Source organism: Balearica regulorum, chromosome 1, assembly GCF_011004875.1.
Source record: "Balearica regulorum gibbericeps isolate bBalReg1 chromosome 1, bBalReg1.pri, whole genome shotgun sequence".
Classification (NCBI taxonomy): Eukaryota; Metazoa; Chordata; class Aves; order Gruiformes; family Gruidae; genus Balearica; species Balearica regulorum.
In genome coordinates this window covers 188,294,743-188,309,365 of record NC_046184.1, presented here as the reverse complement: position 1 = coordinate 188,309,365, position 14,623 = coordinate 188,294,743, and the positions used below count along the sequence as shown (strand labels likewise).

The following is a 14,623-nucleotide window of genomic DNA, read 5'->3' as shown; positions in this document are numbered from 1 at the left end:
TAATACTAATGAATAATGTCTTTTCATGAGCATGATTACAGAAATTTAACTGAAAACAAAAGCAAAGAAAACCAAAACACAGTGCTGCACTCTGTGCTCTTCAAAACCTGGCAAGGTTTTAAAATTTACCTTTGGTTTGATGTCCAAAGGGAGATGAAATGTGTCAGACTTTCATAAAAGGGCCCAGAGGTCTGGCTTCTGCGAGAGCTGGTTTTGAACCCTGTGGGACTGTGAACACAGAAATTTGGGAATCAGGACTCTTCAATTTTCACATTTTGGTCTCCTTGTCTGCTGCAAGAACTGGGGGGGTACTGTTGAGCCTCACCATAAAACCGAGGTTCCCAGGACTTTTGGGCTACAACCCCACAGCATTCCTGATGTTGCTCACGTGCAGAATAGCTTCCAACTAGAATTTGCATCAGATGTTTAAACAAGAAGATTTATCCTGTGACAATTGAGCTGTTATTGTAGTACAGCCAATGTGGTATGTGGGCCGAGACAGCTAAAAGCTGCTAATACAGCCGGAATTGGCAGAGAAGTGTGGCAAAGCCTAAATTAACTGCAGGGCTAGCGGAGAACCTCCTCGTTTCCTTTCCCAGTTGAGAAATCACAAGTATGAGGTGAAGATGCCCTGGGCAGCTGCGGGGGCGTGAGGTTGGACAGGGAGAGGCTTGATGCTTCTAATACAACTTTGTGCAACTTTCAGCAGGAACCATCTGTGCCTTGGAGGGGCTTTTTTTTTAAATAATGCAGAAACGATAATTCCTACCAAGCTATGCAGGATGCAGGTAGAGGGAGCCTTACGGCAGATCAGTTAAGACTTTCTAAGTAATGGGGAGAGGGAGGGAGAACACATACACAGGATGCAGAGAAGCAATTATGCATCTTTTCTGAGACACATTTCCATGTACACATATAATATACAGAAGTGTGCACTCTTTCTTAATGATGCTTTTCTAGTCATAGAATAGGGCCCAGTCAGACTTTGACTGAACTCTATTGACTGGCTAGCATCTGTCTTCTCAGATAAGGATTGAATTTGACCCAGTTCCTCCATATGTCTTATTTTTTTAAACCTATTAATGTGTGTAGTATTGCACTCTTAACTGAAAAATAGGCTAAGTTTTAATGTTTGGTTCTTACTTTTATTTTATGGGTGAGGTTTTTTGCTTGCTTGCTTGCACGGATGCATGTATCCTTAAAGCTTTGCCATTGTCTCAGCTACATTCTGATGGCTGATAGACCACAGGTTGAGAAGTACCACCACGTGTGGCTCCTCTTCCTCTGAAGTGCTCTTTCTAATACCTTCTTTTAAAATGTGGGTTTTTTTTAAATAACATTTATTTTAAAGAAGGTATTGCAGCACTGGCAAATCAAATGTAACAATTGGGGGATTAAGTAGGCTAACACAGAGCTGGAAAAGGGGACTAAAGCCTCCTTTATCAAGCATCCTCCTCTCTTCCAACATCTGAAATAAATAAGTTGTTCTTGTGACATGTACAATTGCTGACATCCTGTTCAGACTTTGATGTGGTGAAGAACAATTAATTACGTTTTATTATGGAATTCTATAAATGCCATTAAAAGTTAATCTTGGTCATGTAGAGGCAAACTGTGCTTGGATTTAATGAGAAATACTCATTCTGGAATTAATTAGAAAAGCAGGGAAATATTTAAATATCTAGGAAATTAAGTCTTCAGAGCTCAGGCTCTCTTCCTTCTTTCTGGCACGAACTCGTGTAGTGTTCAGAGGATATATGTAAATATGGAGGAAGAGGGGAGAAACCCTGATATCAAAGTGGACAGATCTGTTGAACCTGAGGAAGAATGGCCAGCATGTGACACGCCGGCCATACTGCTTCATTTATTATTGATATGCTGGCATGTCTTTTGTTGATGAATGTTGTAAAAGAACATTAATAGAAAAAACACCTGACCTATCTCACAAAAAAAAGGGGGGGTGACCTCCCGACTTCTCAAAGTCTTGTGTTCAGCCACCGAGCCTGGTCAGCACAAAGCCGTGCAGGTGGCATCCAGTACGTCACTGAAGGATGTCCTTGAACACATCACCCTCTCGCCGCTAACCAAGCACCTTCGGGTGCGGCACCCGTGAGTCAGTGCCATCTGCAGTGCCTACAGGTTTGGTAACGTTTTCTGAACCTGTTCTGCAACAAAAGCCTTCAAAGCATCACAGGCTTTTAATTTAGCATAGCAAACGGATCTGGGGTCAGTTGAAACTTGGCCAGTCTTTGTGCTTGGCCTAGATGGGTTGAAAGATTTGCAGTTTCTGGTATGGCTGGTCCAAGACTCGGGTTTGTCGTGGAAGCTGAACCCAAGTGAGTTAGAGCTGATTCAGGGCGCCGTGCTGAGTGTTTTCTTGCAGGCAGAACCACAGGATGCAATGCCCTTAGTCAATGTTCAGAAATATAGTAAAACTAGTTGTAAAATAACGTGAATTGTCTAGCTTCTTCCCCTTTCACTTAAATATATCTAACGAGACTGCTTGTTCGGGTAGGTCACTGTAATCTGTCCTCTGTTTTGTCTCCATGTACTGTAACAAATTTCGTACTGTTCAGAAGGGTCAGGAGAGCAGTCTTTAAATAAAGTTACAGTTAAAAAACTTTAAGATTTCCAGAGCAAATATTTATATCAATAAATCCTGCTTTTTTACATAGCAACAATAAAGCCCTTATCAGCTCCTGTTCACCTTGCTCCTGCGCTGATAAAGCGGCTGGGGACTGGTGTGTGAGATGAAGTGCATGCAGAGGACGTGATGTGCATTTGCATGGAAGAATGGTTGCGTGACTACTGTGAATGCGAATACCCACGGATGCGATTCTGCAGCTGCCAAAGTCAGTTGCAAAATTGCTTTTGACTTCATTGCTGCACACTGAAACCAAGGGAATGAGATACGAAGGGCTTGGCACCCCTTCGTTCTAGTTCTGCATGTCCTGGGCTTTTGTGGAGTGTTTCATGTTTCAGCTTCCCCATTCTGCTAAGGCCTGATACTGCTCTAGAGATGGGAGAAATTCCAGATACTATCAGGTGCTGGTGCCAAGAGTTTAAAACCTGCCTCTTCTGGTTTCTTTTTTTTTTTTTTTTCATTTTTACGGACCTTACAACCTTTAGCTCTGTCTCAAGTGCAGGATTAACAGTGAGAAAGGAATTTATGTTCAGGTGGGGCAAACCTGTCTCTTCCATTTAATCATATGGCCTTTTAAAAGGCGTTTCCCTGTTGCACCTGCTTGGCCAAATTGTCTTTGCCAGCTTCCTTGAGTACTAGGCCATAATATTTTGCGAAATGACAGAGTTCATGCCTCCTGATCCAAAATGTCCACAATTTGTTCCTATATATGCATTTAGCATGAAATTGTACCAAGAATAAGTCAGTTGTTGGGATGATCCTGAAGCTACATAGATGTTGGATTCAGATTCTGCTAATGGCTCTTCTTGGGAGTCCTCATAGTTGCATGTAGAGTGAGTTGTGTTGGCACTATTCTTTTAGGAGAAAAAATGGTTTCAATCACACTGTGCAAAGACTTATAAGCAGGACTGTAAGCTAAACCAAGAAAAAGCCAAACCAAGGAGCCTTATGGTCTTGGTTGTCATGTATATCGTGGAGTACTGGCAGTTTACTGAATCACACATTGGAGTATTTAACATCACGCTGGCAGGCATCTGTGTGTGTTACTGTCTGCTGCTGTGCAAGATAGCAACAGTTTAGAAAGATATTTTTGCCCTGGAAATACGCTAGGCACACAAACAGAAGCTGTACAATCCTATTCGCCATATTCTTATGAACAATTGAGGATTTCCTGATTGCTATGCAGATGCCAGGCATCCTGTATTTTTCTTACGTATATTTGGTATCTGCATTTGGAAAGGTGGAAAAGTTCAGGCAATCCATTTTTCCTTCACTATTGTGGTTGGTCATAAATGTCATATTAAGTTCCTGGATGAATAAATGTAAGAATAAGCCCTTCCAACTTGTACCATATGAACATACATGTAAAACCTCTAACCTGTTGGTAAAACAGAGGTAAAATAGAGACAACCCACTGAAAGCTTTGAAAAGTTGCAGTTCAGATATAGGAGCTTGGGTTGTTGATTATTCGAGGCTTGATACTTTTCCCCTTATGGTTTTTGCAATCTTCCTTGGAGAGGAGTAAAAAGGTGCAATGAATCTACATTGCATAACAGGAGATCCATCTCTCTGTCTCTCTGGCAAGCATAATAGGTCTGGATCATGAGCACTTAATATTGACACTTTTAAGATAAATGTGAAATTGCTGGAAGTAGCTAAGGAGAGGGGAAGGGCAAGGCTTGTAAGTAGAGGTAACTTTTGTTAAGCCAGTTGGAATAGGTAGAAATTTAAATTGCTGAAGTTGGGGAATCTTGGTAAAGTATCTCTGTGGTGTGCTAATAGGGATTTTTCAAAACGTGCCTTTATAAAGTTTTGATTTCTGAAGCAGAAGATCTGCTTTGTTTAGTTTGCTATATCACGCACAAGCAGGGTTGGAGATAAAACAACTTAGCCTTTGAGTATGGAAAGTCCCAACTCATGTAATTATGGAAATAAAAATTCAGTTTTCTGTGTAAACAACCTGCGTAAGACCTTTGTTTTAGCCTTCCATGCTACTCTTTACAATCTCTCTGGAAGATTTTAGAATAACAGAAAAATTTTAAGACTTGGAGGATTTATTTGTAATCCCTTAATGAAAAAAAAAAAAACCAAACCAAGAAACTCCTAATTGAACTGTCTTGTATAGTTGTGGAATACAGAGAAAAATGTAACTGTTTTGCAGCATTCCTTAATAAGGCTAAATTACTGCCCTAAGACCATTGTCATGTTCTTTGGCCCTCCTGTAGAGATCAGTCAAAAAAATAATAGACAAAACTCAGAAATTGTCATCTAGACCTGGCAAAGCAAGTTAAACTGAAGAACCCAATATTAGCACTGTGGGAAAGGAAGATTAACACTGGAGTACGGAAGTATTTCAGTATAGGCATAGTAGTGTTACCCATTCTTTAATAAAGACTGGATCTTTGCAACAAAGTCAGCTGGTCTTCACATGTGCGTTAGGTTGTGGAGAAGAGAGTCTTGAGGTCTTTCAGAGAAGATTTTTTTTTTCCATATAGAATTTCAGGGAATAATGTCTTCACAAGTTCCTTTCTGTCGTGATCCCATTAAGTCAACAATGACAAGACTTTGATCTGTGAGGAAAACAAGCTTGAGATCAAGTATCTTCATTCATAAAGTTTCCATCTCTCGTTGAAACTGTTGGTAGGTTTGGAGAGATACATTAATGCTGACAAACTCCCAACTTTGTAAGCAGGGGTGATTGAGCACGTTTATAATTTAACTTAGAGAAGTTTTATAAGCTTATCCATGCTGTCACTTCTCAAGCTCCAAGGCTATTGTACGTCATCTAGTTCAGTAGAGACAGCAAAGTAACCCAAGAATTGTTAGACTTCAACATTTACACAAAATGTTGTATTTCAAAATGGACCCAGAAACCTCTTGTGGGTTGCCGGTCACTATAAACTATGCTCTGTGGATAAAGAGTTATTTCCTGTGGGAAATAACTTGCTAGTCCTGTGTTGGGCCAAAGTAGAGAAGAAATGGCCATCATTGAAAAAACTGCCTTCACTGCACGTGTCGGTACGGGTTGTGGTCTCCTTCACTCCCTTTACACAGCTATTGCAAATCAACCTTGTAACTCATTTGTGACTTACCCATGTACCCACCCTGAATTTTAGCATTCTCTGGTGGAACAGGATCCTCCCAAGTTTGGACGTTGTGAACTGTAGCCTGTAGACTGCAAAAAAAGTTTCTTTAGGAGGCCAAGATCCTGACGTCTGTGCAGTGACAGCAACACAAGCGTTAAGTTGATGAGTGTGCTGGGAATCAGCTTGCATTTCATCTTCTGCTTTGTTGTCCCTGTCTGCAACTTTAATTGTCCAAAGTTCAGCGTATCCCACTTTTGACATTTGTATGCAATATATATAAGCTGTTCTGTTTAGGATTCTGTGTTCAGTTATCTCCTCTCCCTCTTTTTTCCCCTCTGCTCACACTGCCTTCTCTAAATATAATGGCGTTAATTCAGTCATGATGTAAAGGACTCGTAGCTAGAGCATAGAAGGAAAATCTTCTGGAAAGAAAATTGTGCTTAATTCCAAGAACAAGACAAATGGCTTGAAGTGCTTAGATATTTCATGAAACCTTTTCTTTTGCTCTATGACTTCTGCTGAAGTGAGAGTTGCAGCACTTTGCTATTGTTGCTGTTGCCACTGGTGGAGAATAAATAGTAGTATGGAAGCCATAATAGGCTTTAGAGTTTCTATCAAATCTCTCTTTTTTTGTCACTGAAATTCTGTTTGTGGCTTTGCTGGGGGGAAGGATGCTGTGGTTCTTTTTCCTAAAGGGGGTCAAGACCAGTCTGGATACTTATGACAAGCTGTTCTGCAGCTACATTTCTGTCATCTTGTATTTTCCATGTATTTGGGTGAATGTATTTGCTTTGTTGTTTATTTTGGACAGATACTGGGTCTTTGGATCTTGGAATGTCTTTTTTTTTTTTTTTTTTTCCTCCTTTCTTAGTCTTGAGCAAATTTCTATCCCAGAAACAGTGCTTATGTTCTTATGGTATTATTCTAAAAATGTTGTAAGATTAAGTGGAAACGTCAAAGTGGAGGCTAGAAGTGGCAGTTAATTTAAGAATCTGTGTTCGGTATCATCTTTTTCCTCCAGCTAGATTATCAGGGGTAGGCACAGAAGAGCAGTCCTTAGGTTTGACCGGGAATAGCTCTTGGTGGCAGGTTGAATGTCAAACCACAGACTATCCAGAGGATCTGAACAGGGAGGAAGTTAAACACAAAATGTAAATTGCACGTAGAAAAGCCGAGAAGATGAGTGGATGGGATGGCAGATGATTAGAAAAATACAGCTGTGGTGCCCAGTTGTGCCCATCAACACCGCAGTGTTCTGTAGTTTCTTTTTCTCTTGCAGCGCTTTACTTTTTGGCCTGCTTTTTGAGAATTAAACCTAAAGCTGTGTCTTGCAGATATTTTTCTACATGTCAGAAAGGACTACTTATACTTGAAAGGAAAGGTTGGGTTTTTTTTTAACCACAGAATGCCAGAGATATTCACACCCTGCCCAGAAGAATGGGTAAAAAGCCAAAAATGTATGAGTTTTTCCTTTGATATGAAAATACTTGTGCAATTCTTATGAAGATTTAGAGCTTTAGTTTCCAATATAGCACCCCTGTTGTTAATCCCATCTGTACTCTGTGGGATATCTCTAGTGACATACCACTAACGTTTGAGGTAAAAATAGGCTCTTTTGCTGAGCGATGGTAAGGAACAACAAGAATTCTGCTGTGGTTGAAGTTATCACATAGTCATATTCATTTACATGCCCCTCATGCTGACCTAGCTCAACTAGCAGAAAACTGAGAGTAGGTACAAACAGATTGGGGGAGAACATTTCTTTATGCTGTGCAAAATCAAGGCTTGAAGCTTCCAGGTAGATGAATGTGAAAGTGGCTTTTTATTCTTTGTTTGTTTGGGGTTTTCTTTAGGATTTCTAGGCTTTTTCTAGGATTTTTATTCAGTAATGGGAATAAAATCTGTGATTTAAATCAGTATTAAAGTGTTGGGAGATCAGCAGCAGTTGAGAGATAGCCTCTCTGGAGCACTGTGGGGTTATTTTATGCAGATTGATGGGGTGGTATTTGAAAGCATGACATTTTTCCTTTCAGTTTATGTGAGAGATGTATTGAAATTATTGATCTGGCTTTGAACATCCATTAATGTCCAGTTAGCTTTTACAAATGTCTCTTGGATTTTTTGCGTGTGCCTTGATTATTTTTTTCCCCGTGCTAAGCAAATGAAACACTCATTTCAAAAAAATGGTTTTTGCAATATAGATATGAAATGCTGTCCTATCTTCAGCATCTTTAACCATCTTGCCTGGCACTTTGCTGTCATTCTCAGCTTTGCTTTCAAACCTCTCCCTTCCTTCCCACTGCCTGCTGAAAAATCCAACCAGCCTTGCTGCGGGTCATGCACGTATTAAATATACCCCAACCCAGAAAGAGCCACTGCCTCCACAGCCCTATGGCTAAAGCAGGTGGGATTTAAAGCACACACACACACGTGAAAAAATAAAGCCTTTGCTCCACAGAGTATTTACACGAAGTGGAGCAAACCTGGGAGGAGAGGGTGAACCAGAGCTGTTGCGCTGTGGCCAGCAGTTGTTTCCCTTGGGAAGTGGGATGTTATCATTCACATCTGATTTAAACCTGCTGACTGCCACGAACGCCAAGCTATTACCTGTTTATATGCATTTCTCTTTCATTTTCCTGTTGTCAGCTTTCTGGTCAAGATATTTTAAAGGGAATTCCTGATTTGTCCTCTACATTAGGTACCTGAAACATTGCATGGAATTAGTATACACTGGGTGGGAGCAAAAGACGAAAGGCTTATTTTAGTTTGCTTGGTGGCAGCTGTGGAGCTTTACTAAAGCAAATTGTTTAATTTAATTAATTTCCCAACCTGAGACTGAAGTACCTGCGCACTCAGTAGGCAAATCTCTTGCGGAAGATGCTCAAACTGCACATCATGAGGAGAAATAGGTGGTGGCAATGCAAAGCTGGCAGGGGTACAAGGATTTATTTGGGTTACCAGTAGAGAAGCTGGGACAGTCCATCAGCAAGCAGTTGATGGGGAAGCAGCACAGCAACCATCCCGCTGGTGGGAGAAGCCGGCTGGTTCGGTACTTCCATCTGGTACCTCTTGCCCCACATGTGTCGATGGACCCCACTGGGGAGGACCGGGGGAGCAATGGTGAAAGTGCTGCTGCTTCTGTGGGGCAGCATCTGCTTCCAAATCTGTGAAGGTTCTTGCTGCTTCTGCTTGGTGATTGCACTCCTGCCCCTATTTTATGCCCACGGTCTGTAAGTGATGGCATGCTGGGTTTAAATTGAATATATCTGTGTGCTTATGTAGGACCTGCAGGATCCAGTGTGGATGCCCCAGCCTCAGTGATTACAGAAAATTATTAAACCATTTTACAATAGATAATGATCATTGTAAGTACGGTTAGAAGCTTTTGTTTTGAATTATTTTTTTAAAATAAAACACTTTTTTTTTTTTTTTTTAAACAAAACCCTTATCTGCTGGCGAACAGGCATCGGAGGAAGTGTCAAAATCACTGCAAGCAATGAAGGAAATTCTGTGTGGGACCACAGACAAGGAGCCACCTACAGAAATTGTGGCTCAGTTGGCGCAAGAGCTATACAACAGTGGCCTTCTAGTGACGCTTATTGCCAACCTGCAGCTGATAGATTTTGAGGTAGGTCAGCATCCATAAACCTTTTCATCTTGGTCTCAGTGCGGTCAATGAGTATAGTTGTATTTTTCTGAAGTTTAAATAATTTCATTGTGTTCAAAACTGGTTTTTGCACACTGAAGAAGGTAGCTGCTGTAGGTTGGTCAGTGTCCTGATAGATGTGCTCATATACTGGAAGTAAATGCAATGCATTGGATTTAAATCTCTTGATTTTCTTTAAAAAAAAAAAAAAAAACAAGAAAGAAATATTGCCATGTATATCCAAACAAGACAGGAAATGATGCTGAGAATACTGTCTATGAACGACCTTGTAAACTGCAGTGATTAACCTCTTACTTTGGGATAGTACAACTAGAGTCAGCCACTGTCTCTGTGGGTGTCTGATTTAGAAGGGGTCCAGGGACATGGAATAAAAATAACTGGAAGCATGGGAAAATCTCATGTGAAAAAGACTGAAAAAAATTTGGGATGGTTTATTTGAGAGGAAAGGAGTTGAAAAAGGTGTTAAAAACTGACAGCTGGTGGCAAGGTAAGTTGGGTCGCCCCCACTTAGTTTTTTGGATTAAAAGAAGAAAGGAATATAACTTTTTTGGCCAGCAGAAAGATTAATATGGGGGGAGGTAGGGGATGTATATATAAAAATAATTATATATTCCATGGAACTCCTTGCCAGTTTTGTTGTTAAAGCCAAGAACTTAGTAGACAACTATTAAGACAACTGAACTTATAACTAAGGAGAGGAAGAGTTATGGTAGAAAAGATTGCAGTAATTCAGGAGAAATATAAAACATTTTAATTGATCTTTGACTGACAGGAACTGGGAATAAACTTCATTACTGGCAGGTCATTATAGTACTCCTGTGGTCTGTGGTCAGCCGGGGTAGTGGTCTCCAGGGATTGCTGTTATGAGTCCTGAGATTTCTATGGCTCTTGGGCGCTGGTGAATCATCACAAGTGTTTGAGCATCTCCAAGCAGTGGGGAATCCTCAGATCCCAGGAACCAAACCTCCGCCGCTACGGTCTGAAGCAGGGGCAGTACCCAATGGGTAGGGCAGGGCAACTGCTGTATTTAAAAATCAGTTCCCCAGAGAGATTGTCTGATGCTCTCAGAGCCACCTTTTGTGGGAGCTACTCTCTTGTGGAAGATTTTTCACGATACTGAAGTCATTTGTTGTTACTTTACTTTTCTTTCCATTTTGTAAATGAATGAAAGGGAGGAATGATGGGAGATATATATTTTCTTTTTCCCCTTCTTCCCCCCACCCCCCACTCCAGTTAAGCCAGGATTCAAGGGACTGATTTATTTATTTGGTATTAATTTTTGAAAATGTTGTTAGTGGAGTTTTCTCACTCTTCCTCAGGTCTTAAGTTCAGGAGATTTTTTTTTTAATGCTAGAATTTCTTCAGATCCTTTCATTTGTCTTCTCCCTGCCACCCCTGGTTACTGTTAAATGTCTTAATTACAAAAAAACCCAAACTCAACAACACAAACACTTAAGAATCCAGTAATTTATTTGTTTTTAAGAAAAAAGAAAAGAAAGGAGGAAAAGATACTGTTAGCAAATACACCACAGAAGGGAAACTACTGCATTATTTTAGTTGCCTGACAGTCTGTTTTGCTTTTGTCAGACAAAAAATTCTGTCTGGACATATAGAACGCAGTCTTCAAATGCAAGCACTGAATGAAATATCAAATCTGTTGCTGAATTACTGTTATTACAAATAATTCTTTTTTTTTTTTTTTTTTTTTGCAAAATAGATTTTTCCATGATAAAACCTTTTAAATCATTTAGCAAAACTGTTATGCATACTCTTTTTAGGAAGACAGTAAAAATGAAATTTCATTGAACAAGAGGATGGTAACAGCATGTGCTGTGTTGTCTTCATATTCGCATTGACTTTCTCAGTTCATCTGCTTTTTTGCTTCCATTTTGTTATATTGGTGTCCACAGCTGGCATTTAGGTTTCTTTGAACAAGCAATTTCACCACTTTATGATGTGCAAATTAATTTTTTGATCCATGTGTAATGGTAGAAAGCAAAATCATAAATTACTTGAAAATCTGATTTATGAAGGGAATAATGCTTATGTAGGTTAGTTTGTTTTGTCCTGACTCCCTGTCTCCTCCTCACCAACCCTGCTGCCCACTTTGATCCCAATTTTGCACAACTGTACTTAACTTTTGAAGATGTGTTTTCAAAGACTTCATGAAACTTGATGGCTGTTTAGAAGAATGAGGCTAGAGCTAATGCCCCCATCAAGAAAAAGGCAGAAGCAGAAACTCAAGTACACTTACAGCACGTTTGGCTGGGGGCGGGCATGTGTGTAGGGGAGACTGTCATGTCCTTGCATATGTCCATTACACACCTATAGAAAACTCTCTGCCACTCGAGAAACAAGATATAATTTTGGTGATGATATTGTTATGAAGCACTAAAGTTGGGTTTGGGCAGGAGCCCAGAATCAAGATCAGACTGGATTTTTGGAAATTTAAAATCCGAAATTTATTGTTGAACTTTGAAGAACTGAAGACAGTGTGCATAGAGGAAAAGTTAATTAAAATAAGTGATGTTACTAAGTGTGTGTAAGCCTGAGGGTTCACAAATGGTAAAGACACTCAGAGAGGCAGTAACTAGCTACAAGCCCAGGACTGGTGATGTTAGAAACTTCCCCTTACTTTGTCTTGAAATAGGAGCTAAATTATTGTATAGGTATCACGCAATTTGTTATTTATATAAGGGCATTCTTTCAGCTTTTTTGTTCTTGTCTAGCCGCTTTCTCTCCGTGCTGCCTTATCTTGTGCTGCAGTGGCCATATGTATTTCATTATAAGGCAAAATTGAATTGCAGATCCAAGTGAGAAGTGCTGCAAAAGTATTCTTACAATTTTTATAGATGTCTGGTGGTGAGGGAAGTCTGCCTTGGTTCCCTCCTATCTGCCTCCATTCCCTGAGGAGAAGCCAGAGAGACCAACTTCTTTGGCTTTCACCATTGCTGGTCTCTAGAAAATTGGATATAATTGCACACATATATATATATATCTCCTCTCTGCTATTTGATATAATGCTGCTGCGCACCTAATATTAAGTAACTCATAAAACTTGGCATAGCAGAGAGGATCACTTAATTTTTGGCCATTTTCACCTCACCCTTTCAACAGGTCTCCTCTGTCTGGATTGTTTTTGTCTTGGAGTAACTGCTAAAGCCACTGGGGATCACAGGATTCCAGACATACATTACAGGTGTTGTAAAGACAGAGGAGAATGGGATGACTTTATAAAGAATTGGCCTAATTTACAAAGAGTCCAAGAGTCAAATGTGTTGCAGACAAAGGCAGATGGACTGGCCTGCTCTCATTTGATTCTCCTATTTAATTCCCCAAGTTCCCGAGTCTCCAAGCCAGCTGGGTTAGAATGAGTAGGAAAGCAGAATATTTTGTGTTTCTCAGCAGTGATTTATTTGTAGAGGTGAAACCAGGGAATTTCCCTCTGTGCGAAACTATCTGCTCCTTGGCTTCAGATGTTCAATAAGTTCTCCGCCAAGGAATGTTTGTCCTCTCGAGACAGATCAATGAGCATGTACAGATTATACGTAACCTTTTGCTTTAGCTTGCCCTGTGCATAGTGACCCACTGTTGACTCAGTGCCTTGGTGACTGGTCATTAGTGCAGGACTGTCCCTCCTCCATTAATTTCAGAAATCAATTTGTCTCCTGTGCCCAGGGGAGGAAGACGACTTCTAATACAAGATGTATTGGCAAACCCTGTGGCTGAATAGAACATACTTTGGAAGGGCCTTCTGAAAAGCTGTTTGCACAGGGAAGCATTCAAAGACAAAACGTGATTGTGCAGATGTGTGTATTTAAGAGAAAATTGGGATACAATGAAGGATCTTAGCTGTGTCTGAAGCAGACATGTATGTGATGTGGCCCTTCTGTCAGCAGCAATTATTTCATTTTTCATGGTGAAATAATTGGATGCAGTTTTAAATTTGACCCTGATTTTTAAAAATCACACTTGGCGTTGATTGTATTTGAATAATGAAAAGCATTTGCTTTGTAAGTCTAAGCTGTGAGGCCTTGGTACTTGGTATTAGCTTGACAACTTCAACTGGGAGGCTGAGAGCGCAATAGTACACGCTGCAAAACCGCATTTCACTCAGGGTAATGGCTTGGGTTTTTGGTACTTTAATGTTGCAATTTAAGATACCTAGGGACTTGCTTGACAGAATAAGGGGGATGCACATCTTCCTTTAGAAAGAGAGAGGTGTAAATGGGAGTGGGGAGCCACCCGACGGAGAAAGCCTTCTTTTGTCGTTGAAGAAACAGCAAGTATGAAGTGGTGGAACTGTGGAGAGCCCCCAAAAAAAAAAAAGACTGACTTTTGTTTTCAATTTAATTTCTGCTTTGAATAGAGATTATAGTAAATGGTCATTTGTTCATGTTTTTCCAGTTGAAGTTATATTTTGCTTCTTTAACAGGGCAAAAAGGACGTTTCCCAGATATTTAACAACATCTTGAGAAGACAAATTGGCACACGCAGCCCTACTGTGGAATACATTAGTGCCCATCCACACATCCTATTCATGCTTCTAAAAGGGTGGGTGCTTTAATATGATTTTCATTAAACAGCATTGCCTGAAACATGCTGGCATTGCAGTTGATCTACTTTGTCACTTTCAGGTTAAGAAAAAAAAAAAAAAGAAAAAGATTTTCAGGTTTTGTTCGAGATTTCTTATTTTGTTTCTTTCATACTGACTTCCTTTCTACTTAACTGTATACTTTTTAATGACTGGAGTATCTTCTTTGGCTGTTATATCTTCACCAAACTTCATGCTGGAATAATTACATGCTGATTGTTCTTGACTTGTCCCCATGTGATGTGTACTTCAATTCTTGCCCTAAACTCTTGGGTAGCATTGTTGACGACTGCTGAGTTTCATTTAGATCTTTTTGTATTGAAGGAATGACTTATGGTGTCTGTAAATAAAGAAACGGAGTTAAATGCTGGACCACCATGTGGTAGAACAGTGAGAAGGAAAAATGCATAAAAATAATAGTTGTGTCTGTGGGACAGACTTCTCCAACACCTGTAGCCACATGTGAACTTCAGCTTTAAATTAATTCAGTAATGAGCTCCACAACTTTCAGTATTTTTTTTTTTTTTTTTTAAATCTTTTAACCTTTGAGAGAGTCAGTGCTCAGCTGTAACCTGGTGGTTCCCAAGGTAAGTTGGCCAAGGAGAGGGGGCAGACTGCCATGTGGAGAGGAC

General features: G+C 40.1%; 1 protein-coding gene across 4 annotated transcripts in view; it reads left to right on the top strand.

Annotated features, from left to right (window-relative positions):
• Window positions 1-14,623, top strand: part of CAB39L (calcium binding protein 39 like) — a 46,874-nt gene that overhangs the window by 11,581 nt on the left and 20,670 nt on the right. For all 4 annotated transcript variants that reach the window (XM_075741863.1, XM_075741862.1, XM_075741865.1 and 1 more), the window contains 2 exons: window positions 9,194-9,358; window positions 13,833-13,951. In XM_075741863.1, coding sequence (XP_075597978.1) covers window positions 9,194-9,358; window positions 13,833-13,951 — 284 coding nt within the window. The remainder of the gene's footprint in view (window positions 1-9,193; window positions 9,359-13,832; window positions 13,952-14,623) is intronic.